This window comes from Tenebrio molitor, chromosome 1 (assembly GCF_963966145.1).
Source record: "Tenebrio molitor chromosome 1, icTenMoli1.1, whole genome shotgun sequence".
NCBI classification, from domain to species: domain Eukaryota; kingdom Metazoa; phylum Arthropoda; class Insecta; order Coleoptera; family Tenebrionidae; genus Tenebrio; species Tenebrio molitor.
This window is the reverse complement of record NC_091046.1, coordinates 44,227,483-44,254,608: the sequence shown is the minus strand read 5'-3', so window position 1 is coordinate 44,254,608 and position 27,126 is coordinate 44,227,483. Positions and strand designations below refer to the sequence as shown.

Here is a 27,126-nt window from a genome sequence, read left to right as displayed (position 1 = left end):
ACGGTCGAGGTTAAGAAAGAAAATACTGAAGATAGTCAACAATGTATTTTCGTAAAAAACAACAAATTAGAGCCTGGAGGGCATTCCCCCGGCTATGATAAGAGTCTCCCCTGTAACGTAGCTGGCGTCTTCGGACGCTAAAAATGCTGCAGCTCCGCTGATATCGTTAGGAAGCCCCAACCTGTCAACAGATAAAAATTAATACAAGCAAATTTTGATACTGTGCAACTCGCCTGTTCATTGGAATCTTGGATAGCACTACCTCTTTAGCAGCCTCTGTTTCATGCAACTGCAAAAATCGAGTTACACCTGAAACGTCATTTGTAAGTTAGTGACTTACAGCACTGGAAAACCTGGTCTGTATGACTCCTGGGGCGATACAATTCACTGTAATATTCTCTCTGGCAAGTTGTTCGGCGGCCGCCTTGGTGAGCCCCAACAGCGCCGTTTTGCTGACCGAGTACGCCCCCAAGAGCTGTAAATCAACCGGTAAATGACTTAAGTCACAGTGTCAAGTTGCTCACTTCAAAAGGATGAAACCCCCCGATGGAAGAGACGAAGATGATCCTTCCGTACGGCTTCTCGCGCAACAAAGGTAACGCTTCTTGTGCCAACAGAAACGCGGCTTTCACATTCACCTCAAATATTTTGTCCCACGACGACTCGTCGCACTGCAACAAGTGAGGTTATGTTCGTACTTAAGTCACCGGACTTGCGTACATCCAAAACTGGGGCCACGGACGGGTTGACCGCGGCGTTCGAGACGAGAATGTCGAGTCCGCCGAGTTTCTTCGCCTCGTCGAAGAGTTTCTTGCGGTGGTCCGCTTTGGAAACGTGGCATACCAACCCTTTCACGTCCAGCCCTTGGGATTTTAGCTTGGAAACGGCTTGGTCGACGTTGTTTTGCTTGCGGCTGCTCACCAGGACCTTGGCGCCTTCTCTGGCCAGGCGCTGCGCGATTGCGAAGCCGATTCTGCAAATCTAGGTTACCTCAGAGCCAACCTTGCTGGTTATTTGTTGTTACCCATCAGTTGAGGCCGTTACTATTGCCACTTTGCCGCAGAGGCGGGTTATTGGTGATGCGGCGCTCATGTTTCTGCAAGTAATGGTCAAAGGCCTTGAGGAGAGCTTCGTTAATTTATAAACAACTTGTGTGAGCGATAACATGCTGTTTTTTTGTATTTATACATTTGCGTTTCACTATCTACGTTGTGAATTTATCACGGAATAAAGGTCACCAATCTTAATTGTGATAGGTACAGATTTTACATGATGTTAAGAGTTTCATGTAAGTTGCTTCCAAAATGAGACAAAAATGATAGATCACGTTGTTGTAATTTTCGATTTTTTAGATTAATACAGTTAATATTTATTCATTGATTAGTTGATACGTTTTTTGAACCATCTAAAAACCACAATAATCTAATGCTTGTGACTAGAACAAACATAAAAAATGTATTCGATTACTACACATAAAGATTTTATTTTTATTATACATATTACAAGTATTTTTTAGGATCAGTTGGACTTGAGTGTTCTTAGTCTTACAAGAAGGTTACGTGCACAGCTTTGGTGCATAGATGGTGGTAGGATAAAACGTCTATGATCATGTTTGTTGAATGATTCAATGACTTGTAATGATCTGGAAACAGAAGTGGCGGTATTGTAGACTATTAGAGCTATAGAAATTTTACACATTTTGAGAAAATGTGTTTATTTTGAAAATGGAGTCAAGCCAAAATTTATATTCTTTGACCAGTACTCAAAAATTAGTAAATTTCAATATTTCAGCCTTATTCACGTTAATAACTCCTGGTGAAGACCAACAGCTAGCTACAGCTATTGTTAATTTGGCATGCGGTTAACAGTTCTTTTAGAATTTTTTATTTGCTGGAAGATGACGAAATCCCAACGGCACAGGTGTTTCTTGTCTAAAGGCTGTATTGCATACACGTATTATTAATTATCACAGTGTAAAAATATATTATCTTGTATGTTTTTTTTAACTTTTGTTGTGAAAAATATTGCTGTGGAGTCGTAGAATTTACATTTTTTTCTCGGTAAGTTAGATCACAATCTATGATTAAATTATTTCGTCTTATCTATATATTAGATAAGCGGTGTAAGTGTTACCAGAATCATTTTAATTAGCGAAACATTGTCACGAAAATTTATTTTTTTATAATAAAATCCTTGAATTTTTTTTTGGTATATTTTTACTCCTAAAAAGATATATACTCTTGAATAATACAATCAGAATTAGAAATCAGCGGTGACGTATTACAGAGGCGTTCATATTATTTTGGGTGTAATTTTTCTTTATTTTTCAAAAATACATCGGTGAGGTACCTATACAGTTGGTGTCCAAATCTTTTCTTAATGCTTCTGTTCAGGGTTCACACAGCTACGTGGAAAGTAGAGTTTGAAGAAATTCATCATCCGTCATACAGCTCTAGTTAGTAGAATTATCTAATCTATCATTTTCTTCTCCTTATTCCTCTATTGAAAGTTTTCTGTTTTGTTATCTCAACAGATTTCTCCTGCACTATTAAATGAACATGAGTAATGGAAAAGTGGTATGAGAAAGACTTTCATTGTTTCGTTTTTGTCGTTTTTTTTTTCTCTCCTCCCAAAGTTGTATGTATCATATTATCATCACCCTGTGGAGGATCCCTGATCTCTCACTTTTTCTATCTCACTTTTCTTATTAGATCTGGTAAATAATCTGATCTTTCATCACCATAAATGAAATAATCTCACATTTTGTTTTTTTCATCTCTCTTCTTTTCTCAGTGATTTAACTTCCTAAATCAATTTCCATACAACCTACTTTTAGTACTTTTCCACATTAAACTGTTAAATGCCTGAAGGCGCCCATAATTTAATCATTTATTCATTTACGACGTAAATCAAGACGTCCTCTTTCTCCAATTTGCATAATTAGACCATAGATATCACAGAACAGAACAGAACACTTACTTAATAGATGTATTGAAAAATTAGACATCTATTAGCGCCCTCTTATATAACACACAACATTAACCCATCCTGTCAGCTGATGCAGCTTCACACGAGAGCGTCCCCGCATGCACCCCTTCCAACCGTGCGCACCCTTCTTCCTCTCGTCTTGCGACACCCACCCCCATATCTTGCACCCCATTCCACATACAAATTACAAGTCCCGCATTGACCTAAGACTCGTCGACTTCCTTTGAACGCCTCCGCAAGACGCTCTCTCGTGAACCCGTCGACGCCGCTTGACAAGTCCCCGAGTCGGAAGCGGCGCGTAATTGAAATCTCGGTTTATTAATCTGATCGGATCGCATCGGTGGGGGCCCCCTGCGATTCTCCGTTGACGTCGATATGTTTTATCAGCGATTCGGACGCATCGCGCCAGTCGTGGCGATGCTACGTAGACGATATTTCGGTTTTTTGGTGTGTGCCGCCGTCGAGGGAGTTACGCGGTGACCGCGTCAAGTGCATCGCCAAAGATTACTTCCTCAAAATGTCGAAAAATGGGGAGGTAGGCTTCAAGATCGCCGTCGCCGACGGATTGCTGCTCTACTACGACCAGTTCTCCTTCTATTCTCAAAAGGTAAAGGTTGGCGGTGGCGGCGGGAGGCGGCACGAGTCGGGTTCGCCAATCCGGTGGATGTTTTGTGCTATCATGATGCAAGAAAGCGAAATTTTTTTGATGCTTTTTACTCCCCAGTCAAGGTTATCATCGGACCAAACGAAACGAAAAGGAGTGTCGGGGTTCTTATGGCACCTTTGACTTCGCCGAAACTTACTCGCTGAAGGTAGATTCATTGGATTCACAGTTTCTTCACGACTCACTGTTAAAACAACGTTCAACTGCCACACCTGCACGACAATTCAACAAAAAGATGCTCAGTTACAAGTTGCAACGTTTCTCTTTGTTTGTTCTTGTTTATCCATTTATTTTTTACATAGGTGCATGTTCCATCTGTCGTAGGAGGTCGCGGGTTATTAACACCACCAACACATGTGACAACACTAACGGGTTCTTTGATCTCGAGTTTACTCGTTACTCGTTACACAAAATATTGGTATTGTTGATTGTATTGATTTTTTGTTCATTACAATATTGACACTGTTAAGTCGATTTGTTTTATGAATTCAATCGAAACTGTGTGCATAATACACAATTATTTCGATAAACTTGGTACTATTCCGGCCAAAAAATTTCATCCACCCTTTTCCTGTCATTTCACAAAAACCGACACAAAAAACGACTCACTTTGAATTTTATTAATGCAATTAAGTAATTCATTGTCTTATAACTTTTTTTTGAAATCATGTTGTATTGATAGGTGTTATTTAAGTTATTCTTTGTCAAAAAATATCCGACAAACAAAACATTAAACGCAGCAAATAAAATTTTAATGAAAAAAAAAAAAAAGTAATTTTTTTGAAAAAAATTTATGTTATGAAAAATTGCCAAAATTTGAACAGCATTTTGAATTAGTATCTCGTATTGTCAAATTAAATCTTTTAACACGTAAATCAACCGACGAAAACACATCATGGAAGTAGCGCAAATTTTCTAATAATTTATTTAAACAAAACAATTTGGTTGCCATGGTGACCATAGTACTCCCGATCATTGAAAATATCCCAATTTAACTATAATAAAGAAAAATCAGCACAAATATAATTTCAAGATCATTTATTAAAGAAACCATAATGAGTCGTTTTTTGTGCCGGTCAGTGTAATTAAAACTACTTCAAGATTTTCGACACATCAAATTGATACTGTTAAATCTTGTCGAGTTTGTGAAACTTTGCAGAAAAAAAGTATCAAGAGGAACAGTTATATCGATAGATATAACATAACCTTCAAATTAATCGATGGTATTATGAGTAGATCTACTTAAGTCTCACTTATTTGCTCAAGGATATGCCATGGTACCCACAATTTCAGATCAGGTTTGCCACTTGCACAGGTCTTGATTAGTACTTGTTTTTGTATTAAACACTTCAACACGAAGTTAATGAGATCTACATTTGGATAAGAAAAATATTTTATAAACGAACTAAATCAGTTAAGATAAAAATGACTGACTATATTGTTTAAAGTTCGTTGACGTAATGTTTTCCAATTTTTTTCAATCGAAATTTTCAACCAATATGGCGGAAATCACGCTGCTTTTATTGTTTTCAAGCTTTATGTTTATCAATTTTGCAAAATCAAGCTTGTATGCTTGGTAGAAACGAAATGATGTGTTTGCCGAATTAACACTCTTGATTTTTAATGTGAAATAACCCTTATCTAATTCTAACCCTATTTCGAATTGATTGACGTTGTCATTAAGTATTGTAGATCGTAGGGAATGAATGTAAGTAAGCACGTAAGTGAATATTTATTTAATGCAAAGTCCGAATCAAAATCTACCTTTATCAAAAGAAGAGGGCATTTGGAAAAGGAAAATAGGAGTATAAAATAAATTTTTAAACTGTCATCTAGAATAATGTCAAAAAAAAGACAATAAACCTTGAACCTTGAACTACATCGAATTTGAAGTCCCACTTTTTATGCTCCCAATAATACATATGTAATTGTTCTACTTTTTCAGAGCGAAAAACAAAGTAACCTGTCACTTGCGCCGCAACTAATAATTTTAAAAAATCAGTTTTTTTGTTGTGTCAGAATTTAAGAATTTTCTCCTGTGTGAACGAATTTTGATAAATGTCACAACTTGTCAAAACGAAACGTCAAGCTAATTTTAAGCGATTTGGGGCCTTTAAGGGGCTCGTCGAACAAAAAAACGTTGTATTCAATTCGTTCGTGTGTAAATTGGGGCTCTTTTGGCACTCGTGGGCCTTTAAAACGCTCGTTTCACTCACGTTTAAACTGGCCCACTCATGCCAAAAAAAGCCCATTTACACACAAACTCGTTAAATAAACTATTCTGTCAAAAAAATTCCAAACAATTCGCCTCCTGTCATAATTATTTGTAGTTCTTTCGAATAGATTAGTTAATCAGAGACGTGTTTTTGATTAGTTTGATGACTGGATAAGATTTAGGATAAAAAAAAAGCTTAGGTACGTAAATAACTTGGGATAATTAAAAATTATTTTTGAGATGGGAATATTCAAGTAGTGAGTCATGCATGACGATATCACAAAGTATTAACAGAATCTCTTGCAACGATAATCTACCCTGACCAGTTCACAGATCCACCAAAATATTTCAGTAGTCCTTAAGTAGCGTACTTTGAAATCTGTTTTGCAAGATAGTCACAAAATCGCTTTGTTCTGTAAATTTCACGGCCGAGAGTATTAACACCTGACTTATCAATAAAACTCCTTATCGATGTAAATATTTACCATCCACTTAATCTCTCATGAAATTGTATTGCGGCTGTTAAATGAAATGTCAAATACACAAAGATCCGTCTTCAAATCAAAACACATTTATTTTCAGCTTTTTTGGTTTACATTTATCATTTGATTTTACACAACTAGAATAACTAACAATGTCGCTGCTGAGGCTTAGGTCCTTTTCAACGGTGGGATTGCATTAATAAGTTAACTAACAATAACTTTTTAATCTAGGGGTTCTTCTTTCTTATGGGGTCTTTATTTTTGGTCCTGTCTTCTTCGGTTCTAGTCCTGTTTCTTGCTAGTCTGGAAGTTCAGAATCGAGGCTTATGTGATTCCAGGCAGTACTGGTTCCTTCTGGTCCTGGCGGCTCCTGGTCCTGGCAGATTAAGCTCTAACGCCTGATACACCTTGGGCTGAATTAATCTCAGATCGGTGCTGACTTACGAAAGTAATTTTATCGCCAGAATTGATCACATCGCTCATTGACTTGTCAGTAAATTGCGATTCCAAAATTGTTAACAGCTGTAGGTGTGACATGTGCAACCTTTGCTGCACATTACGTCTCCTATCATTATCGTACTGAGTAATCGTATTTTTAGATATCGTCTAATTTCGGAGAAATGTTTCAATCAGGACCAGGATTAAGAGTGGCAGTTTTCATTTCTTGATTTAAGTAGATTTAACGTTTGTAGAGATAAGACTGAAATCTGAGATATACTTTGTTAATCAACAGAATAACGAGAATTTGATGAGAAGAGATGAAAAGCGACAATCGACTGATTTTAAAGGTGCTGTTTTTGACAGGTGGTGATGGCCTTGCATGAGAAGAATCTCCCCTTCGACAGCAAACGGGTGAACCTGACCAAAACCGAGCAGTACCAGCCGTGGTTCCTCTACCTGAACCCCCGGGGTGAGGTGCCGGTGCTCCAGGACACCGGCAAGATCATTGTCGACTCGGCGAACATCATCAACTACCTGGAGGACAACTTCAACCATTGGGACACCCCGAGACTGATCCCGATGGACCAGGGTCCGGAGGTCCGACAGAGGGTCACCCACTTCAGACACGTCCTGCAGAAGGCGCCCGCGGGGATGCTGACCACAGGGGCCGTGCTCAACCAGCACCTCCTGCAGAACCCCAAGACTCCGTTCATAGGCCCGGTGCGAAAGGCGCTGGCGAGTAAGTGCCAAGTTTGCAGACGCCCCAAAACTGTGACTGTCACTTGCAGAAGCCGAGAAGAACGCAGGAAGCAAACTGAGGAAAATCGCAGACAACAACCCCGACGTCAAAGAGGTCCTCCTGAAGAAGGCGGAAGAGAGCGAGGAGAAGTACATGAAGTTGTGCGTGGAGAGGAATTTTAGAGGGGTGTTGGAGCAAGTTCACGTCATCTTGGAGGAGGTGGAGGTCGAGCTGGCCAAACACACCCGAGGTGAGTTTCACTGGAGAATCGAAGGGTTCTGTATTACCGACTTGCAGATAAAGAGGACTGGTGGCTGTGCTCGAGCAGGTTCACGATCGCCGACGTAGAGCTCGCCGTGCTTCTGGCGAGGATCAGCCAGTTGGGGCTGGAATACGTCTTCTGGAGCGGGGGCAGGAGGCCCTCCATCGAAAAGTACTACGAGAGGGTCAAGTTGCGGGACTCGTACAAGAAGACATTTCCGGGGACTTTGGTGATGTTTAAGACATTATTCATGTCGATGGTGGTACGATAAAATCTCCATGATCATGTTCGTTAATGATTCAAAATCATTCTTATGAATTGTAATGATTTGAAAAACAGTGTCTTGGACTCCTAGAAGTTAGTCTAAGCATTTTGATAAAATGTGTTCATCTGAAAATGGGGCGAAGTCAGAATTTTTATTTTTTGATAAAAAAAAAAACAGTGAATTTCAAAATGTCTTCCTTGTTCACGTTAATAACGCCTGGGGAAGACTAACAGGTCGCTACAGACAGCAGCCGTTAATTTGGCATGTGTTCATCATTCTTTTAGAATTTTTCAAATTTGCTGGAAGATTACGAAATCCCAACAGCAAAGGCAGTCTTGTTTAAGTGTGGTCCTATAATTAGTTATAAAAATATTAACATAAGTGTACACCTTGTATATTTTTTTCAACTTTTATTGTAAAAAGTTTTATTAAAAGGTTGTAGAATTAGTTTTTTTTTGTCGGAACGTTGGAGCACAATCTATTATTGAATTGTTTCGTCTTATCTACGATCTAACAGATAAACGGTGTGTGAAGTGCTACCAGAGTAATGTTAATTTGTGAAAAACTGTTACGAAAACATTTTTTGGTGATAAAACGTTGAGTACATTCTTTGATTGTTGTAGATATATTTTTCCACTTGAAAAGATACGTACTCAAGAATACCTAGTACAATCTGAAATCAGCAGTTACGTATAGTCTGTTTTTTTTTTATCAAAGAACCACCAACACCGCAACTTACATCCAAAAAGAACTAGCAACATTGTACACTTTTGATCTATGTAGGGTGAACAATCTCATCATATAAAAATTGAGGTTATGTAGAGATATTAGTAGCGCAGCATGTTAATAAAGTTAATAACAACTAATTTGAGAGTTTAATAAATGTCTCACTTTGCGAGGCATTTTTAACATATACCCGGTGATTTTAAATGATTGTGACTTTTTTTCTTAAGTTGGGAACATTTTTCATAAATTATTTTGGCAAACCTTAATCAACACATTGGCGTACATTGGCGTCCGTACGTCATTTTGACATTTTATGTATTAATAAATTGTGTCAGAAAGGCGAGGACGCCTATGTTTATGTCAACTATCACATTAAAAAGCAGAATAACCAACAATATTACCAACCTATGAAAAAAAGTCACAATAAAGTGAATAATAGTCAAGGACAATATCTACTCCATCGAATCCAACAAGAAAAGGAAGCCAAAAGCAGAAACATAACAATGTCTCTTTTTTTCACAGTGACATCACTCCATCTTTATTTTAACATCAAGGTTTAAAGAATTAAGTTTTTAAGTCAATCTATATTTCAAGGTTAAATTTCGACACTCTTTGGATTTCCCAAACAAAACTGTCAAAAATATACTCTCCATTTTGAAGAGCTCACAACCTACTTTTCCTCATTAAACTGTTAAATACCTGACGGCGCCCATAATTCAATCATTTTCGTCGTAAATCGTAAGACGCCCTCTTCTCCCAGTCTGCAGAATCAGTAATCAGTAATCACTAATCACACATTTCGTAGCGCCCTCTTATGTAATACACAACAGTGACCCATCCAGTCAGCTGATCCAACACCTGATGCAGCTTCACATGAGAGCGCGCACGCATGCAGCCTCTCCAACCAAGCGCACCCTTCTTCCTCTCGTCTTGCGACACCTACCCCCATCTCCTGCACCCCATTTCACATCCAAATCACAAGTCCCGCATTGTCCCAAAACTCGTCGATTTCATTTGAACTCGTCCGCAAGACGCTCTCGTGTGAACCGCATGACGCCGCCGCCGCCGTCGCTCGCCAAGACACCGAGTCGGAAGTGGCGCGCAATTAAAATCACAGTTTGCTAATCCGATCGTATCGCGTCCACGGAGCCCCCCTGCGACTCCGTTGGCGTCGACATGTTTTATCGGCGGTTCGGGCGCATCCTGCCAGTCGTGGCGGCGCTGCGTAGACGACATTTTGCTTTTTTGGTGTGTGCCGCCGTCGAAGAGGTTAGTGAGCGCGATCGCGGCGACCGCGTCAAGTGCACTGCAAAAGATCATTTCGTCAAGATGCGAAAAAATGGCGAAAAAGGCTTCAAGATCGCCGTCGCCGACGGATTGCTGCTCTACTACGACAAGTTCTCCTTCTATTCGCAAAAGGTAAAGGTTGGCGGTGGCGGCGGGAGGCGGCACGAATCGCGTTCGCCGATTAGGTGGATGTTTCGTGTTATCACGACGAGACGGTTATGCAAGAAAGCGGAATTGTTTCGGATGCTTTTATTGCCCAGCCAAGGTTATCGCCGGACCAAACGAACGAAAATGAGAATCAGGCAATCAGGGTTTTTAAATGGCACCTTTGACCTCGCCGAAACTTACTCGTTCAAGGTAGATTCAGTGTCTTCTCATGAATCACTGTTAAAACAACTGCCACACCTGCACCGCAATTCAACAAAAAGATGCTCAATAGCTCAATTACAACTTGCAAGTTGCAAGGTTTCTCTTTGTTTGTTCTTGTTTATCCATTTATTTTTTTTATACGTACATGTTCCATCTGTTGTGGGAGGTCGTGGCATCTCTATCGTGGTTTATTCGTTTACTAACACCACCTACCACCAACACATGCGAGAACACTAACGGGTGTGTTTAGTGTTTACTCGTTAAAGAAATTATGATTATAGTGTTATTATCATTTTCTAAATGCATGAGGGTTGGCCATGACTTTGTTAGAGTATCCACTCTGTATAAACTATGACAGTATAAAATGTCATTTTGGAGTGAAAACGTCAGTGTGAAAGCACAAACAATTATAAATTCGAATTTTATAAAATAAAATGTTTTCATTTTCTGAAGAATCATATAATTATATATTTTTATAAAATTCGTAAATTACAATGGTAAAGAAGTCTTATTTCTCTTTGATTGTAGAAGCAATATTTTAAACTTAACTTAGACTTGAGATCCTCTTCCATCAATTCCACTATCAGAATCGAATTTTTCATCATCTGATGCTAAATCTTGCAGGTTTCCTGGTTTTTCTGTTAATTAGACGACGTCCAACATAGAGATCGAAATTACTAATTTATTTCTCAAGACTATTAAGGATTAGTTACGTTAAAAATATCTGTTAACCTGTTACCAGATTTTCTTAAATCAGGCCTATCTTCATGTTTTCATAACATTTCAAGATGCTGCACTTGGTTTCTTGAGACACAACTTTCGGCATCGTGTTGAAGAAAATTTTTACTTGATACCTGACAGTTGATGACAGTTTGTATTGCCAAATTTACTGTGTGAAATGTGTCAAAAAATCATTGCCAATCATCATGCGTTTAGAAAATGAAAAACATAATATTGATTGTATAGTAAATTCAAAAAACTCCTGGACTGTCAAAATTAAATTTTAAATAAAATGCTTGTTTTGACTATATTTGGGTATAAAAAATTTTCGCTAGAGTGTACCCACGTCAAAATCTAGCTACAAAATACATTTAGGTTATGTTTTCTTTTTTAATCATTGAACTAAAAATATTTTGAACACTTGAAACGAAATGCAGCAACTTAAACAACTGGAGCAATTTAATCAATCAAGTTTATAAAAAACACAAAGAAAAACAGAAGGTGACACACGACAAACTGAAAACCGGTAAAAGCTAAACAATAACCAAAATTGAAAATTGCTTCCCATACCTGTCTGAGTCAGATTCCGCTAAGGATATATATTGGGTGGAACATCTTTAATACCCACACATAGTTAACCAATCAGCTTTAATTAGGTTTTCATTTTCACAATGGAAGATGCTGTTTCTCCACAGTTGGGTTAAAATTAGAAACGTTTTTTGTTGAAGGTATGACTTTCTAATATAATAATTTGTTATGGCCCTCTTCTCTCGCGCCAATAGAACCACCACAGTTCGTTTGAACTTTCCATTTTAACCTTTTTACAAAATGCACTTAAATAATTTTGCAATTTATTTGACAATGTCAATTTAAACAAATGAATACATAGTTTGAAAAATCAAAAAATCATAGATACCAACCGGGCAATATGAAAATAACTAGTGATTTAACCAACCTAACACTGCAATTTTGATTTTGACAGTCCAAATGTTTTTTGAATGGACTTTACTGTTTTTTGTTCATTATTCACACTGATAAGTCGATTTCTTTTATGAAATTCAATCGAAACTGTGTGCATAATACACAATTATTGCGTTAAATTTGGTACAAAACACTGTTTGTTGTCGTTTCAGTAAATTTAAAAAATTAAAACCACAAAGATTTTTGACACTCTTAAATCTTGGCGAGTTTGCATAAAAAAAAGTATCAAGACAAACAGTTATATCGATAGATATAGCCTTCAAGTTAATCGATGGTATTATGACTAAAAAAAAAATAGATCTACATACTTATTGTAAGTCTCACTTATTTGCTCAAGGTTGTACTACCATGGTAGCATTGGTAGCCACAATTTCAGGTTAGGTTTGTCACTTGCACAAGTCTTGATTATTACTTGTTTTTGTATCAAACACTTCATCACGAAGCTAATGAAGTCAGATAAGAAAAATAGTTTATTAATAAACTAAATTAACAAATCAACTAAAATTTTCAATCGACATTTTATTAATACATATAGCGGAAATCAGGCTATTTTACCGAATTAGCACTACTGGTGTCTTTGTACATATTGAATTCTTCTACTTTTCTCTTTGTCAAAAAATTCTCGGCTTCTGTCATTTTTATTTATAGTTTTTTGTATAGATTATTTAATCAGAGACGTGGTTTTTACTAATCTGATGCCCGGAGAGATAGGAATATTCAAGTAGTGAGTCATGCTTTACCATATCATAAAGGACTAACAGAATCTCTTGCAACCTGTGACCAGTTCACAGATCCACCAAAATATTAAGTAATACCTACTTAAGTAGCTTACTTTACAAATCCGTTTTGCAAGATAGCCGCCAAATCGCTTTGTTTTATAAATATCACGGTTTAGAGAATTAACACCTGACTTATCAATTAAATTCGTTATCGATGTAAATATTTACCGTCCACTTAATCTCGCATAAAATTATATTGCGGCAGTTGAATGTCAAATACACACACTATTCCCTTTTGACAGATAATCAACAAGAATTTTTGCGATGCAGACCGCGGACTGAACACTAGAGTTAGGTACACTTGATTAAGCACCAATGCCTGATGCACTTTGGGCTGAACTAATCTCTGATTGGTGCTGACATACGAAATTAATTTTATCGCTAGAATTGATCACATCGCTCATCGATTTGTCTGTAAAGTGCGATTCCAAAATTGTTAACAGCTGTAGGTGTGACATGTGCAACCTCTGCTGCACATCGTGTCTCCTATCATTTTCGGAGACATTTTTTAATCAGGACCAGGATTAAAAGTGGCAATTTTCATTTGTTTACTTAAGTACTTACTTAGATTTACCGTTTGTAAAGATAAGACCGAAATCTGAGATATACTTTGTTAATCTTCCTGAGAGGAGAAGAGATGAAAAGCAACAGTCAATTGTCTAAGGACATGGAACTGTTTTTAAACACTCAAAGACAAATGAATAAGATGAGAGGTATTAAAAGGTGCCATTTTTGACAGGTGGTGATGGCCTTGCATGAGAAGAACCTGCCCTTCGACAGCAAACTGGTGAACCTGATCAAAACGGAGCAGTACCAGTCGTGGTTCCTCTACCTGAACCCCCGAGGTGAGGTGCCGGTGCTCCAGGACACCGGCAAGATCATTCCCGACTCGGGGAGAATCATCGACTACCTGGAGGACAACTTCAGCAACGGGGACACCCCGAGACTGATCCCGATGGATCAGGGTTCGGACGTCAGACAGAGGGTCATCCACTTCAGACAGGTCCTGCAGAAGGTACCGGAGGGGATGCTGACGACGGGAGCCATGCTCAACCAGCACCTTCTCCAGGACCCCAAGATCCCGTTCATAAAGCCTGTGCGAAAGGCGCTGGCGGGTAAGTGCGAGGTTTGCAGATCTCCCAAAACTGTGACTGCCATTTGCAGAGGCCGAGAAGAACGCCGGAATGCAATTGAGGAAAATCGCAGAGAAAAACCCCGATGCCAGAGAGGTCCTGCTGAAGAAGGCGGAGGACCGCGAAGAGAAGTACAAGAAGATGTCCGTGGAGAAGAATTTTAGAGAGGTGCTGGAGCAAGTTCACGTCATCCTGGACGAGGTGGAGGCCGAGCTGGCCAAACACACCGGAGGTGAGTTTGACTGGAGAATCGAAGGGTTCTGTATTACCGACTTGCAGATAAAGAGGACTGGTGGCTGTGTTCGATCAGGTTCACGATCGCGGACGTAGAGCTCGCCGTGCTTCTGATGAGGATCAGCCAGTTGGGGCTGGAGCACATCTTCTGGAGCGGGGGCAAGAGGCCCTTCATTGAGAAGTACTACGAGAAGGTCAAGTTGCGGGACTCGTTCAAAAAGACAGCTCCAGGGACGATAATGTTGTTAAAGACAATATTCATGTCTCAGGCTCCCATTGTAGTTGGCGTGGTGGCCACCTTGGCGCTAGTTGTAGGGGGGATCGTCATCGCCAAGAAGTAGATCTAGATGAATCGGTGCGATCAGTGGCGCGTGTTTTGTTAAGTTTATCTCTGGTAATAAATATTTTTATATCGATAGCAAACCAATTGATTTGTTATTGTTACCAATTTTTTCGAAATTATGCCGATTGGTCGAGATTGCCTCTTTTCAACAAAACCAACATCTTCATAAAACCTTTTAATCATAACAAAACAATAAAACAACCCAACAAAGTCAATCCTATTTGTACTTAACTACCAATACAACCAAGGCCACGAACAAAAGTTACGTATTAATCGACGATTACACTTTTTGGAGTTAAGATGGTTTTAGTAATAAATTACATTTATAAATATAAAAATTGATTTCTGTCGTAGTGGATCACAGATCGGTGAGAAATGGCTCATACTTGCAACAGTTACAATAAATAACTACATTTCGTGATTGCCATTTACATTAAGCTCAAAAAGTTTAAAACAATCCTCATGAATGTACAGCAAGTGTCGTTCGAATCGTAATCGGTAATCACTGTCCCCGGGAATATGTACATCTTACTTAAACACTTAATTAGACTAAAATTCCCCATCAAAATTGTTACATTAAAATAAGGCAAGTGACCCCTTTACCCCGACCCCGCATCCTCCGGCTGCATTTCTTGCTGTTGCTGATAGATGGGGCGGCCCATGAAGACGGGCCCGCGCCCGTTATTCACTATGCTGCCGGTCCTCCTCTTCACCGGGGGCGGCGCCTCGTTTTTCTTCTTGATGTACTTAAAAACTCCTTGTCCTGGCAGCTTGGGGTACAGTTTGGGATGGGCATACCACATCCTGTAGGTGAAGAACCAGGTGAGGATGGCCAGGACCCCGCCGAGGAACTTCTCGATCATGACGTGGTAGTAGAGCATGGTGCAGACGAGCATCACGTCCCACATGATTTGGAAGATCGTGATGGCGACAAAGAGCCCCCGGATGTACGGCGTGTACTTCTTGTAATTAAACTGGAGCTCTCGCATCTCGTCGTCGGTGAGGTGCCGCAAGGGGTTCATGTTCTGCGCGGGGTCTTTGGTCAGGCGGTGGTGGTTCTCGAGGCGCAGGTGCTCCTTGATGCTGTCCCAGTTCTCCATGCAGCGCGTCTCCTCGATGAGGAACAGGCTGCCGTAGATGAGAATGAAGGTGTGGCCCGAGACGTCGAAGCCGTTCCAGACGTGTCCCGCCTGCAGGCACGAGCCTTTCGTGCCGAACTGGCGGTGGGCGCAGCGGCCGAACGTGGCTTCGATCATGTTGAACAGCGTCGTCCAGAACCACCAGAAGAAGGTGGCGATCAGGATCCGCAGCAGGTGGTGCTTGACGATCCTCTGCTTCTGGCCGCAGCAGTAGATGTACGTGGTGAAGCCCACGAAGGGGGCCAGCAGCGTCAGGTTCCAGCCCCACGCGAATTTCACGAAGAATTTGTTGAAGATGTTGTCCGAGCGGGATAAGTACATTTTGGGGACCGTGGACACGTCGGCTATTAGAGACAGCAAAAACAGAGTGCCGAGGTAGATGGCTACTTTGAGGTTAGTGTCGAAGAAGAGAGATTTTTTGCATAAGTACAAGACCATCAAGGTGAAGGTCTCCTTCACCGAGGTGGGCTCGCAAGTCGGCTTCGTCCCGCGGAATTCCAGGTTGCTGTCGCTTATATTCGGCCGAAAATTTAATTTCGTGTGGAGAGGCCGACGTTTCGTCGCCATGATGACACTTGTGGAAATGTCAAATTTGACATGTAAATAGCATGTGCCACTTATTTACACCGCCACGACCGCACAGATGCAATTACGTTAATCCGACACCAAATCTCTGATAAACACGATAAATTAATTTGAACTACCAAGACAAAGATTAACTACTGTCTCATAATATCTATTTTTATCTGGAATGATAAGCACCAACTTCACACCAGTCCCTGACGTCTCTGACGCAATGTTACCACACGTCAGACAATTTGATTGAATTGACACTTAACAGGTGACATAACCTACAAAAACCCGGTTCGAGTTTTCAAATATATTTTCAATAAAAACGCGAATCACTCGTCAAATATTTGTCACAATTAAAGCACGGTGTCCGTTCTTACGGAAGGTGTCGCATGCAGACCGTGACACGATGTTTTTTCGGAGATTGCTCTCGACCATGCACTGGAGCACCCTGAACCGGCCGTGCACCATATCCGTGGAGGGCAACATCGGCAGCGGCAAAACCACATTCCTGAACCACATCGAGAGGTTTGGCAACGCGACAGTATTCGCGGAGCCCTTGCACAAGTGGCGCAACTGCCAAGGCCACAATTTGCTCGATTTAATGTACCGCGACCCCAAGACCTTCGCTTTCACGTTTCAGTCGTACGTCCAGCTCACTCTCCTCGAGGCGCATACTTGCAACATCACCACCCCTTTCAAGTTTCTCGAGAGGTCTGTGTTCAGTGCTCGATACTGTTTTGTGGAGAAACTAAAAAGGGACGGGTTCCTGTCTCCCCCTGAATTTTCGGTCTTGGATGAGTGGTTCAGATGGATTTGTCAGCAGCAGAAGGTGGCTGTGGATCTGTTTGTGTATTTGAGGACGGACCCAGAGGTTGTCTATGAGAGGATTCTCAAGAGAGACAGAACGGAGGAGAGGACTGTACCATTTGAGTACATCAAGAGCTTGCATGAGATTCATGAGGATTGGCTGTACCACAAGACACTCTATGACTGTCCTGTACCAGTTTTTACCATCGATGCGAATATGGATTTGAGCGAGATCACGGGAGAATACAAAAAATTCGAGAATCAGATTTTGGAAAAAAACAAAATTTTTATTGGGGTTTAAATCTCAAATAATTAGAAATTAACAATTTTAATGGAAGATCTTTTGAGATGAGATAATTTGCATTTTTTTAAAATAAGTACATACCTATATTTAAGATATTGAACTATTTATGTAAGATCAAACAGAATTTCAAAGGAATAATCTTATGCATTTCTTTTTGTGTAAGAATTGCATGTCTTTAGGTAACAGTTTATATAGATTGTGAATCGTGTATAGTTAACAATAAATAACTTTGCAAATGCAATAAATATTAAATATTTTGTATTTTATTTGCCCGATTAAAGTTCCGTCAAACCGTCCCTGACGATCGCGTCCTTATTTTAACAAATTGGAACACTACAACTCATTTGATTAAAACAATTAGTTAATTTAACCATTACGTAAATTCGTATTATTCAACATTCCCAAAATTAATAACAACAATATATTTTACAATAACGCCTTGCCAATCGCGTCCTTAAGTTAACACCCTAACCTCACTTTTCGGCATAGATCTCAAATACAAATATCTCACACATTTCGAAAAATGTGGCAAAAATCCTTGCTGCATCGATGTTTAGACAACGGTATGTGAATCGTCGTTGATTGAAAACAATAAATACATTTTTTTTCTAGCTCTCGTAATGAGGTTATCTAACCCAAAACGCCTTCTCGCCACAACTTCAACAAATCATTTCAACCAGAAGTGGAGACAAGAGAGGGGGTTGCCCCTGAATCCCAACGCATCAGGTCCACTGACTGATGGTCCTGATTATTCCTTTTTAGATGGGAGGCCCACACCATACACTGTGGGGCAAAAAAATAGGGTGTTAAAGCATCAACAGCTAGTCGAAAGCATCATCAAGTTGACTGGAGAAGTTGATTTTGCTGTAACGAGACACGCAAAGTTGCAACAAGAGGAACAGGCGGCGAAACAGAAAGTGCTGGATAGTAAATTGAAACCAAAGGGAATAGAACTGTTGAAAAATAAAACATAATGTACAGTAGTGTTAGGTGTTGTAGTTTTTAAGTCAATAAAGGTCTCTTTCTTTCCTTCGTTAATCTTTTCTTTGTCCTGACAATACGACTCTTTTTGCAATTATTTTTTATTGTACCTAGTAGGTAAGTAGGTACGAGATTTTTTTTTTATAAAAAGAATTGCTCCGTTGAAAGAGCTACCACAATAAAAATGTTTTAAAGTATAAAATGGAAAAGAGTTTGTTTGAGAATTTCAATTTCTGGGGACCGCTCATTCAAAGACTCGGCGCGATTCAATTCCCTCCCACGTTTAGTAAATTTCAGGTGGAAGAAAGTCGATTGTTTAAAGCAATTTCATAAACAGGAGCGTGGGAGGTGTTTCCAGGCAGACTTGCAAACAACTGAAACGAAAGTGCTTCGCTTTACTCTTGGTGAAGAAATAATAAGGTAGCTCGAACAACATTCGTTGTTCTTGCTGAGACGTGGGCTAGATAGGGGCCAAACACACTCGAATTTCCATTTCCACTCATTTTCACTTTCCCTCGATCTTGTATTGTATTAAAACGTGAATAATTTCTCAATCGTTCAGCTTTTCCAACCTCAAATATTTAAACTTTCGATTTCGGTTTAGCCAATATTTGATGAGAAGCGGCAGAAAGACATCGGCCCCGTTACATAATAGTATATTAAAAGGCAAGTTTCATAAGACCAGTCTTGAGGCACGAATTCAAGATTAAAAAACGAGTGGCATAGCCACGAGTTATTTTAAAGTATGAGTGCTTCAAGGTCTTATGAAACGAGTTTTTTATACTATTTTTTGTAATTTGCTCTTTTTAAGCCGTTTTTAAACAAAAATGTTTACTTTCCTCGATTTAGGGATTTTCGTGGCGGTTGGTAATGTCTTAATTTTAAAAGTGAAAATTTGATCAAGTCTTCAAAGTCGCCTTTTGTTTTATCCAAATTCTATCACAAAACACGAATATGAAAGATAATCTTTCATGTACGCCCGCTGAAATACGTGAAATTCCCAAAAATACGGTCGCGAATTTGTTGCTTGATAAATCCTGATAAATAATTCTTTGCAAATTTTGTAATTTAAACTGACACGCATGACGAATCAAGTTTTGCCAACCTAAAAATTTTCGTAAAATGTTCCGTGAAATAATGGCTATAAGGACATCCCAGATGATGACGTCGCGTTCGTTAATATGTCTATTAGAGAATCAAAATGGAGGCAAATTACAAAAAGCTTAGTTAACATCGTGTCAGCGATAAATGTCAACTAACAACGGGTCAAGTCGGAAATCCGCCCATTTGATTGACTGATTCAAATCCAATGTTAAATATACCCCAATCAGATCGCTTGACAGTATGTTAACTTTAACAACGAATTGACATCGCTTTATACAACCGGGTCAAAATGTAATTTTACACAAAAATAATATGTACTTTCATGGGTGTCATTTCTGCAGATAAGTCACTCGACTGAGCCACCAAACTGACTTATCATTCGAATTATAATTACAAATTACCCTACATGACCTAACGCTGTTCAAATAAAACTCAAGGATTGATGTACCAAGTTTAAAAAAACGCTACTGAGGCGACCTGAGCTTTCTGTCTCCGTTATTAAACTCTCATTAAAATACGATTTAACTTTTGAATCGGTTCTAAACAAATACCGATCCTGCAATCAATATTGATTGTTCTACATTGTTCTACATTTCGAGACATTGCTTAGCCAATCGTGATGCTAGATGCAGTCGTTTAAAATTTCTTAAACCGTGAAACTCTCTCACTTACTACCAACATGGTTCTTGACTGGAAATCAGTGGTTCAAGGTACAGTACCAAAACTAGAAAATCTAAAATAGATTGTACGTCCCTTTTCAGATGAATTGCTCTGGGTGTCACGAAAATTTTCCCTCGAGCTTTTCCAGTTCGCAGCAACAAAACTGTTGGTCAGAGTTGTGATTGTCTGTTTCACTACTTTCGAAGTTTTACAGACATTCCTCTTCTTGCAAAGATTCGACACCTACTATTTCATCAAATATCTTCCAGTCTACGCTGGAATGTATTTTGTAGGTGACCATCAAAACCTGACGTCTTGATTGAGATTGCTTATTTTCAGATTATCTTGTCGCTTTATTCAATTTCTTCCATATTGAAAGTAATGTCTACTGCTTTGGATGATCTGCACTTGATAGAGCACTCAAATCGTGAAACTACGAACCGAATCAAAATGGAGGGATTGTACTTGAATTGTTTTATGATATTCACCACGGTTGCAGCTTTAATCAGCGGAATAGTCCACGCTCTACCAGTCGAAGATGACGAGAATGTCTTTTTCGCTCTTGCAATCCTCAAGGAATACTTTCCGCACCACTGGGGAAACTGGCTCTCATGGCTGTACAGATCTACGTTTCTCTTCATACCGTTGGCGATGATAGTGCCGTTTTACGCAATAATACACTTCGCTAGTTACTGCCGATTTAATTTTTACATTTTGTTGAATCTCTTTCAAGATTTGAGTTCCGACCACGAAACATCAGACCCGAACCGGCTGCTTGGTTCTCTTCACTATCAGAGAGAAGTGAAGAAGAGATTGATATTTTGTTTCGAACGCCTCGTCCACATCTACAAGTTGGTAAATCTTCTTCCGTATTTGTGCACCACTGTTGCTTCTCTTTCCAGTATCATCAGCAGAGTCAACCGGGAGTTGCAAATATTCATAATTCTGTTTAGTGTCGTCGGGGTCATTTTGGGTGTCAGCATTGTAACCTTCTTCGTTTCGGTGCGTTTGACTGGTTGTCACATGACATGACACGATTTTCTCTAGTTTCAGGGATCTTTCGAACATAGATACACCCGTCTGGCAACTTTGATACTTGCAGGAGTACTGGTCTTTGTCCACATAATACTGGCGGGTCAGATGATTGAGAATTTAGTGAGTTGGCCACATTTTATTTTAAAACTCGTCTTGATCACTTATTTTTAGACTTCGCGATTGTTTGAAATCCTCAAAGTCGCCAATTGGTACTGCTGGAATAGCGAAAATAAAAAGATCTATTTGATATTCCTCGGCTTTATGCAATGCGACTTCAAAATTAAGTTTTCTGAATCGATATCGCTCAATTACGAGCTCGGGGTCTCAGTTAGTAAATTATTGATAAGGTGAGCCACAAGTAATTTATATTTTTGATTTTAGATTGCAAGAGGGCTATATTCAGTGGCGTCTGTTATGGTGCAACTCAAATACGTGGACTATTCAAATCACGATTCAACATCTTAGTTCGTCAGATTTTTATAGATATTTAACAACACAACCAAATCACAAGTTTTTCAACTTCTCAATTTGCACTCATTTGAAAACTTGTCACAAATAACAAACGTGATGTAAATGTGAATAATTTACGGATGTTTTGAAAGCATTATTAAAAAATAAGCGACTAAAGGAGCACAAAATTTGGCACTGATTGTATTTTTCCAGATAATTCTTAGGTGTTATGAAAAATTTCTCTAGAGCTGGAGAACTTGAAGTAGGTACTACTAATAATTTTTTTTGTGACAATTTTATAATGCAACTTGTTGCATGAGATTCGACCTCGCTGCGCCCGCATGTGGAAACTTCCCACTTATTATTTTTCGTCGAAGTAAATTGAACAGCATCCGCAAACTATTGTTTTTTGTTGTAGACGTAAAGGGTCTATGGACCACATAATCTCATTTGACGAAGATTCGTATTATTCATTTCACTAATTACAGATGTTTCGTTTTACGAGAATCCATTAGGTATAATTTTTTTATTTTTGCTTTTTGACCTGTTGTTGTTATATTTGCGCTTATTGCTCTACATTAGGTTAATTACAGTGGACTGTTTTTTGTTACAGTGCCACGCGAATGTGTGGGGTTTTTCAATAATTTTTTTCTAATCACCATCTTAACCGTAGAGGATCTTAACAAATATTTTCCAGCTTATGCTTAGGTACTTCGTAAGAAACACTAAAACACATTTCTTGTTCTTTCTTGTTCAAAAGTAAATAAAATCCTTAAAATATTTATAAACTCTTGTTTGATTTGCTGATGACTCATTTATGAATGTTTTCAATTGTCCTGACCTAGATATCGAAATGCAATAAAGAGCGACCGACGATCTACGAAGTTTATAAATTTTTAAATTTTAAAACAACTGACAATCAAGTGATTATGTATTTTATTTCTTTAATGGTTAAACTCCTGACTGACATATGCTAAACAAAAAAACAAAAACATCTGACACCAGAAAATCGTAATGATCAGTTATTATCGTAAATCTATCGGATGTTCATTTAAATTTTTCCTCAAAGTTGGCGTTCAAGAGTCGATTGTGAACGCACAACGGATTGCGGATCAGCTGTTTCAATCTAACCTCACTTTTTTCGTTGTTTGTGTTTTTACTCTGTAGACTGACGAGTGGTGTGTTCACGATCGACTCTTCGACGTCAATTTTGAGGATAAATGAACACCCTATATTAGCCGCCAGTTCACATAATACCTTACTTATCAATGCCACTTGTAAAACAAAATAAAACCTATTTGCTCGAAAGATGAGAACATTGTTTGAAAACGACCTTTCTATCAGAATGATTACTTTTTGGTAGTTTAATTAAAACTTCTTGAGTTTCGTTAAGGACATTTTCGAAGTTGGATAAATTGAAACAAAAGTTTTGAAATCATTTGTATTTATTGAAGATTTGTGTACAGGCTAGCATATTGTGGACAACACTACTTTTAATAAATTTAACAATTAGATCTAATTTACACGTTTTTAAATTTTTAAGTAGGTACAGTTGCGGCCGTTGAAATCTCAGACAGGAAAGATTTAAACACTCTGTATAAATTCCGAAATTTGATTAGCGTAAACAGGATTTACATCAAGGATTATAAAGTCAGTGTCAGTATTTGACATATTAGGTCAGAATCGCTGTAAGTATAAGAGCCATTGCGAGAGAAATTAATGTGGATAACGTTTGAGTGACATTTTGAGAAACGTCACTTTCAATACCATTTACAAAGCTAAAAGTTTGGCGTTGTCAAAGTGTCTGAGTTTTCAACGGCCGCAACTCTACAGTACAGTGAAAGATTCATTATATGTAATACAGCCATGCATGCATGTTAGGCTCGTAGAGTACGAGCCTAACATGCATGCAACCCACATTACACTACCGACACCATGGTTTTTGTAATGCAAATGTAATTTGGGTTGCATGTTAGGCTAGTACAGCTCGTACTCTTATTTGAATAGCCCTGTATAAACGACATGAAATCTTTTCGATTTCAATAAAAAAGTGATCGGTTTTCCAAAAGTTAGGTGAAATATTGTCCGTTATACAGAAATGTTTGCTTTTAGGAGAAAAATGTTTGCAATTAGAACACATAATTTAGGTGCAAAAGGTAATTAATTTTGTAGCTTGTTGCAAAGAGATGTGATGTAATATAGATGTACGAATTCCGGAATTCAATAGTGCGAGGGCAAACCAACTTAATAGCGGAAACCGTTATTGGGAGTGTCCGTTTTATAGAAGAATTTAATGTAAAGAAATTAAAGGGACGACGACGGGGAATTAGAATTTGTTCGCTCAAGGGAATTGTCCGCTATTCAGAAGTGTTCGTTAAGGGAAGATTGACAGTAGATGACATGAAATCTTTTCGATTTCAGTAAAAAAGTGATCAGTTTTCAAAAAAGTTAGGTTGCAACAATATGGTGGGTAATATAAAACACCAATCTTGTTGAATACTAAGTAACTTAGGTATAATTAATGATTGGAGTAATCGATGTATTTCAGTTGGACCATTACAGAAGCGACCGAATACGTCCATTTGAGTATCTGAAGCAAAACGTATAATTATTGTACTTAAATTTTAAGCTGAATATATACTTACTGCGAGTACCAGTTGAAAGTTAACTGACATTGAATCAGAAAACTTAATTTTAAACATGTGCTTTGCGAAACCCAAAAATATCAGATAGACTTTCTTGTTCTCAGAATTCCAACAATGCCAATCGGCTTGTTTCAAAATCTCGAAAGTTTCAGAAGACTGAAAGACAAATTATTAAAAGTGTAAAATAATCGTTGATCATCAACTTTACTGTGTTCTCCACCAGTTGACCAGCCAAAGCGGTATGCACAGGAATTAATACCAATGGTATTATCATGGTTACCAAACGTGTATATCTACCTTCGAAGGATCCCTGAAACTGTTAAAAAATAATTTCTATGTTATTCAAAGAAGAACTCATTACCGAAAAGAAAAAGAGCATACAGCTAATACCCAACACGGCACCCATCACACTGAACAAAAAAATTAGTCTGTTCAGTTTTCGAATTACATTGTGAAATATCCTAGTTAGAAGCAAAAATTAGAAATGGATACGATCATGAAAAGGCACTTACACAAATAAACGAGCGTGTCGTTTAAGACAGAATTTTAATCTCTTTTTGACTTCCTTTTGGAATTGACGATTGTTGATTAATTGATTTATATCCGACGTTTCGTAACCGCTGTTGATCCTTTTCAAAAAATGCAACAACATATAAAATTGAAACCGCAGATGACTAGTGGTGTAGATTAGGGCATAACAGGGTGCCGATAAAATAAGCGGCAGCAAAAAAAATGTCGCCCTGTACAACCAAGAAAGTAGATTTTGCCACTGAGGGAAGAATTCTTCAAAAATGGCAAGCGGATAGAAAATGTCCTCGTCTTCGTCCAGCGGTATAGCGTGTGTTAGGGCACTAATGTAAGATACTATTGTGATAAATAACACCAAACTGTTCAGATAAAATCCTTCCATTTTGATCCATTTTTCTATTTTAGGACCAGAACGATTTATTTTCCACATGTCCAGGGTATCTGCTAGTACCTTCATTGTGTTCACCATGTGAGGAATTGAATATAACGATAACAAAATCTAAGTATAATAACTGATGATTAATCTAACGGAAAATTTGCAAATGTGTTACATACGAAGTAAGTTCCGGCATACATTGGAAGATATTTGATGAAATAGTAAGCGTCGAATTTTTGCAAAAAGAGAATTGTTTGAAACAATGTCAGGATGGTGCATTCCATAAATAGTATTTTCAGCAACAGATCTATCGGTCTATTCAAAAAGATTTTCAAACAAAGGCCCAGCAACCAAATACAATCATCTTCAAAAACCATCAGAAATTACATTTATTGAATTTGTGGTATACATACCTGGAACCAGTGGCTTATATGTGAAGAAACGCATTGTTGTAAATTAAGTAATAGTTATCCTGAAGGTGAAGCTGTAAAAATCCATAAAAATATTGAATCTATTTCTCTTTTGAAAATTTTCTGTTTAAGTAAAGTAGATGAAATTGTCACTTATAATCTCATAAGAGCATTAATTCTTTTCGGAAATTTTTTTGAGTGCGTTCCAACAACATTGTATTAATTGGGACGTTGTTGGAATGCATGAAAAGTAATTTCCAGATATGAATTAATGCTCGAATGCAGATTCGGTAAGAAAATCATAACGACACAAACCTTTTCTGTTTTAAATTTTGATTTATCAACATCAAGTTAATGAAGAACAACTAATAAAAGTTACAGGGCATAGTAATGTGCATTCAATACGTCTCAACCTAAAAATACAGGGTGTTTTCGAAGTTGAGGTGTTCCTTTTAACATGTGATAGTATGTGTTGTTCTAAAGAGTTTTAGCCAAAATCACCTTATTAAAATGTGTACAGCAATGAAGATAAAATAAGTTAATTTTTTTGAAATTTTTGAAACCGGTCCTGCTCAAATTTGCGCTGATTTGTGAGAAATTAGAATTAGAATTTATCATATGAGGAGTAGAATACAGCGATAACAAAATCTACAACTAATCAATCACACTGAAAATTAAAAAATGTGTCACTTACGAAGTAAGATGTAGCATATATTGGAAGAAATTTGATAAAATAATGACCGTCAAATTTTTGTAAAAACAGAATTGTTTGAAATAGTGTCAAGATAGTGCAATCTACGAATATTATTTGAAGTAAAAGTTTAACCGGTGTTTTTAAAAAAGGTTAAAAAAAATGATTCGCATCAACCATATACGGTCGTGTAGAAAAAATTTTGAGAAATGGAATTTTTTTTGATTTTTGAAATACCTGGTACTACTGAGTCGAATCCATTGGAAAACATTCCTACTAGTTTATTTTCTCTTTGAACTGTTGGAAAATGTAGCAGAGGCACACAATAACTTTGAGTCCCACCAGAACAAGTCGTTTATATTTATATGTTGTTGAAAAATTTAATCAATACATCAATTTAAAATTCTCTTTATTATGTTAAATACACAGAAGGTATTTTAAATATTTTATCAAAAGTTCATGATCACCACTAACTATTGCACTCATTTAAAACATTTAAATTAATGTACAGGGCCATTATAAATGATTGTAGTCCAAATTGAATGTAAAATTTATGGTTGCCGTTCCACATAAAAAATGATGGATAAGTGAATACACACCGTTTACACACGGGAGTTAAATTGGTTGCAAAATAACGCAATATTTTTAGATTCGATGGTTAATTTAGAAAGAAATGAATAAAATTCTCATCACCGCACTTTTCACCTAAAAAATGATACTGATAGTGACAAAAATTGATAATTCACAGTGAGGCGGCAAACATTTCATAACATGGGCATGGCTTGCTTCGACTAC

The 27,126-nt window shown here is 38.1% G+C and overlaps 6 protein-coding genes, 1 long non-coding RNA gene and 1 pseudogene across 10 annotated transcripts; 5 read left to right on the top strand and 3 right to left on the bottom strand.

Moving 5' to 3' along the window:
- Window positions 1-30: 30 nt before the first annotated feature.
- Window positions 31-9,510, bottom strand: LOC138134612 (dehydrogenase/reductase SDR family member 4-like). Of its 3 annotated transcripts, none has more exons than XM_069052984.1 (7): window positions 9,482-9,510; window positions 1,025-1,096; window positions 721-973; window positions 525-671; window positions 341-475; window positions 234-289; window positions 31-181 (listed from the first exon to the last, which is right to left on the bottom strand). In XM_069052984.1, exons 1-7 carry the CDS (start codon window positions 9,493-9,495, stop codon window positions 67-69), a joined length of 792 nt encoding a protein of 263 aa, XP_068909085.1. In that variant the 5' UTR covers window positions 9,496-9,510; the 3' UTR covers window positions 31-66. The 3 variants fall into 3 exon arrangements, with proteins under 3 accessions (XP_068909085.1, XP_068909094.1, XP_068909074.1); XM_069052993.1 differs by lacking the exon at window positions 9,482-9,510 and adding an exon at window positions 3,792-3,905; XM_069052973.1 differs by lacking the exon at window positions 9,482-9,510 and having other exon boundaries at window positions 1,025-1,229.
- LOC138134604 (ganglioside-induced differentiation-associated protein 1-like) lies at window positions 3,257-8,503 on the top strand (annotated as a pseudogene).
- A 152-nt stretch (window positions 9,511-9,662) lies between the features above and the next one.
- On the top strand, window positions 9,663-14,843 carry Gdap1 (ganglioside induced differentiation associated protein 1). Of its 2 annotated transcripts, none has more exons than XM_069052931.1 (4): window positions 9,663-10,201; window positions 13,658-14,033; window positions 14,083-14,283; window positions 14,331-14,843. In XM_069052931.1, exons 1-4 carry the CDS (start codon window positions 9,959-9,961, stop codon window positions 14,624-14,626), a joined length of 1,116 nt encoding a protein of 371 aa, XP_068909032.1. In that variant the 5' UTR covers window positions 9,663-9,958; the 3' UTR covers window positions 14,627-14,843. The 2 variants fall into 2 exon arrangements, with proteins under 2 accessions (XP_068909032.1, XP_068909041.1); XM_069052940.1 differs by lacking the exon at window positions 9,663-10,201 and adding an exon at window positions 10,304-10,426.
- Window positions 14,791-16,544, bottom strand: Fitm (acyl-coenzyme A diphosphatase Fitm). The gene has a single exon (XM_069052951.1). The coding sequence runs from the start codon at window positions 16,332-16,334 to the stop codon at window positions 15,228-15,230; it is 1,107 nt and encodes a 368-aa protein (XP_068909052.1). The 5' UTR covers window positions 16,335-16,544; the 3' UTR covers window positions 14,791-15,227.
- A 46-nt stretch (window positions 16,545-16,590) lies between these two features.
- On the top strand, window positions 16,591-17,705 carry LOC138134634 (deoxynucleoside kinase-like). Its single transcript, XM_069053015.1, has one exon. It carries the CDS (start codon window positions 16,747-16,749, stop codon window positions 17,446-17,448), a length of 702 nt encoding a protein of 233 aa, XP_068909116.1. The 5' UTR covers window positions 16,591-16,746; the 3' UTR covers window positions 17,449-17,705.
- Window positions 17,706-17,802: 97 nt separating this feature from the next.
- On the top strand, window positions 17,803-18,483 carry mRpL52 (mitochondrial ribosomal protein L52). The gene is made up of 2 exons (XM_069053056.1): window positions 17,803-18,014; window positions 18,064-18,483. Exons 1-2 carry the CDS (start codon window positions 17,975-17,977, stop codon window positions 18,423-18,425), a joined length of 402 nt encoding a protein of 133 aa, XP_068909157.1. The 5' UTR covers window positions 17,803-17,974; the 3' UTR covers window positions 18,426-18,483.
- A 1,506-nt stretch (window positions 18,484-19,989) lies between these two features.
- On the top strand, window positions 19,990-22,193 carry LOC138140608 (uncharacterized). Its single transcript, XM_069061670.1, has 7 exons — window positions 19,990-20,246; window positions 20,298-20,485; window positions 20,536-21,047; window positions 21,099-21,198; window positions 21,244-21,351; window positions 21,403-21,558; window positions 21,613-22,193. Exons 1-7 carry the CDS (start codon window positions 20,216-20,218, stop codon window positions 21,694-21,696), a joined length of 1,179 nt encoding a protein of 392 aa, XP_068917771.1. The 5' UTR covers window positions 19,990-20,215; the 3' UTR covers window positions 21,697-22,193.
- Window positions 22,194-24,178: 1,985 nt separating this feature from the next.
- Window positions 24,179-24,779, bottom strand: LOC138141071 (uncharacterized). The gene is made up of 4 exons (XR_011162992.1): window positions 24,688-24,779; window positions 24,535-24,642; window positions 24,327-24,482; window positions 24,179-24,271 (listed from the first exon to the last, which is right to left on the bottom strand). It is a non-coding gene; the product is annotated as an uncharacterized lncRNA (long non-coding RNA).
- Window positions 24,780-27,126: the final 2,347 nt, after the last annotated feature.

Bases quoted from the DNA above. Each gene is read 5' to 3' on its own strand.
- LOC138134612 (XM_069052973.1), bottom strand. From the start codon at position 1,167: ATGTTATCGCTCACACAAGTTGTTTATAAATTAACGAAGCTCTCCTCA. The intron at 974-1,024 runs GTAACAACAAAT...CTAGATTTGCAG, and splicing joins GTAACGGCCTCAACTGATGG to AATCGGCTTCGCAATCGCGC. The intron at 672-720 runs GTACGCAAGTCC...CACTTGTTGCAG, and splicing joins CCGTGGCCCCAGTTTTGGAT to TGCGACGAGTCGTCGTGGGA.
- Gdap1 (XM_069052931.1), top strand. From the start codon at position 9,959: ATGTTTTATCGGCGGTTCGGGCGCATCCTGCCAGTCGTGGCGGCGCTG. The intron at 10,202-13,657 runs GTAAAGGTTGGC...CATTTTTGACAG, and splicing joins TCTCCTTCTATTCGCAAAAG to GTGGTGATGGCCTTGCATGA. The intron at 14,034-14,082 runs GTAAGTGCGAGG...TGCCATTTGCAG, and splicing joins TGTGCGAAAGGCGCTGGCGG to AGGCCGAGAAGAACGCCGGA.
- Fitm (XM_069052951.1), bottom strand. From the start codon at position 16,334: ATGGCGACGAAACGTCGGCCTCTCCACACGAAATTAAATTTTCGGCCG.
- LOC138134634 (XM_069053015.1), top strand. From the start codon at position 16,747: ATGTTTTTTCGGAGATTGCTCTCGACCATGCACTGGAGCACCCTGAAC.
- mRpL52 (XM_069053056.1), top strand. From the start codon at position 17,975: ATGTGGCAAAAATCCTTGCTGCATCGATGTTTAGACAACG. The intron at 18,015-18,063 runs GTATGTGAATCG...TTTTTTTTCTAG, and splicing joins GCATCGATGTTTAGACAACG to CTCTCGTAATGAGGTTATCT.
- LOC138140608 (XM_069061670.1), top strand. From the start codon at position 20,216: ATGGTTCTTGACTGGAAATCAGTGGTTCAAG. The intron at 20,247-20,297 runs GTACAGTACCAA...GTCCCTTTTCAG, and splicing joins CTGGAAATCAGTGGTTCAAG to ATGAATTGCTCTGGGTGTCA. The intron at 21,048-21,098 runs GTTGGTAAATCT...TTCTCTTTCCAG, and splicing joins CGCCTCGTCCACATCTACAA to TATCATCAGCAGAGTCAACC.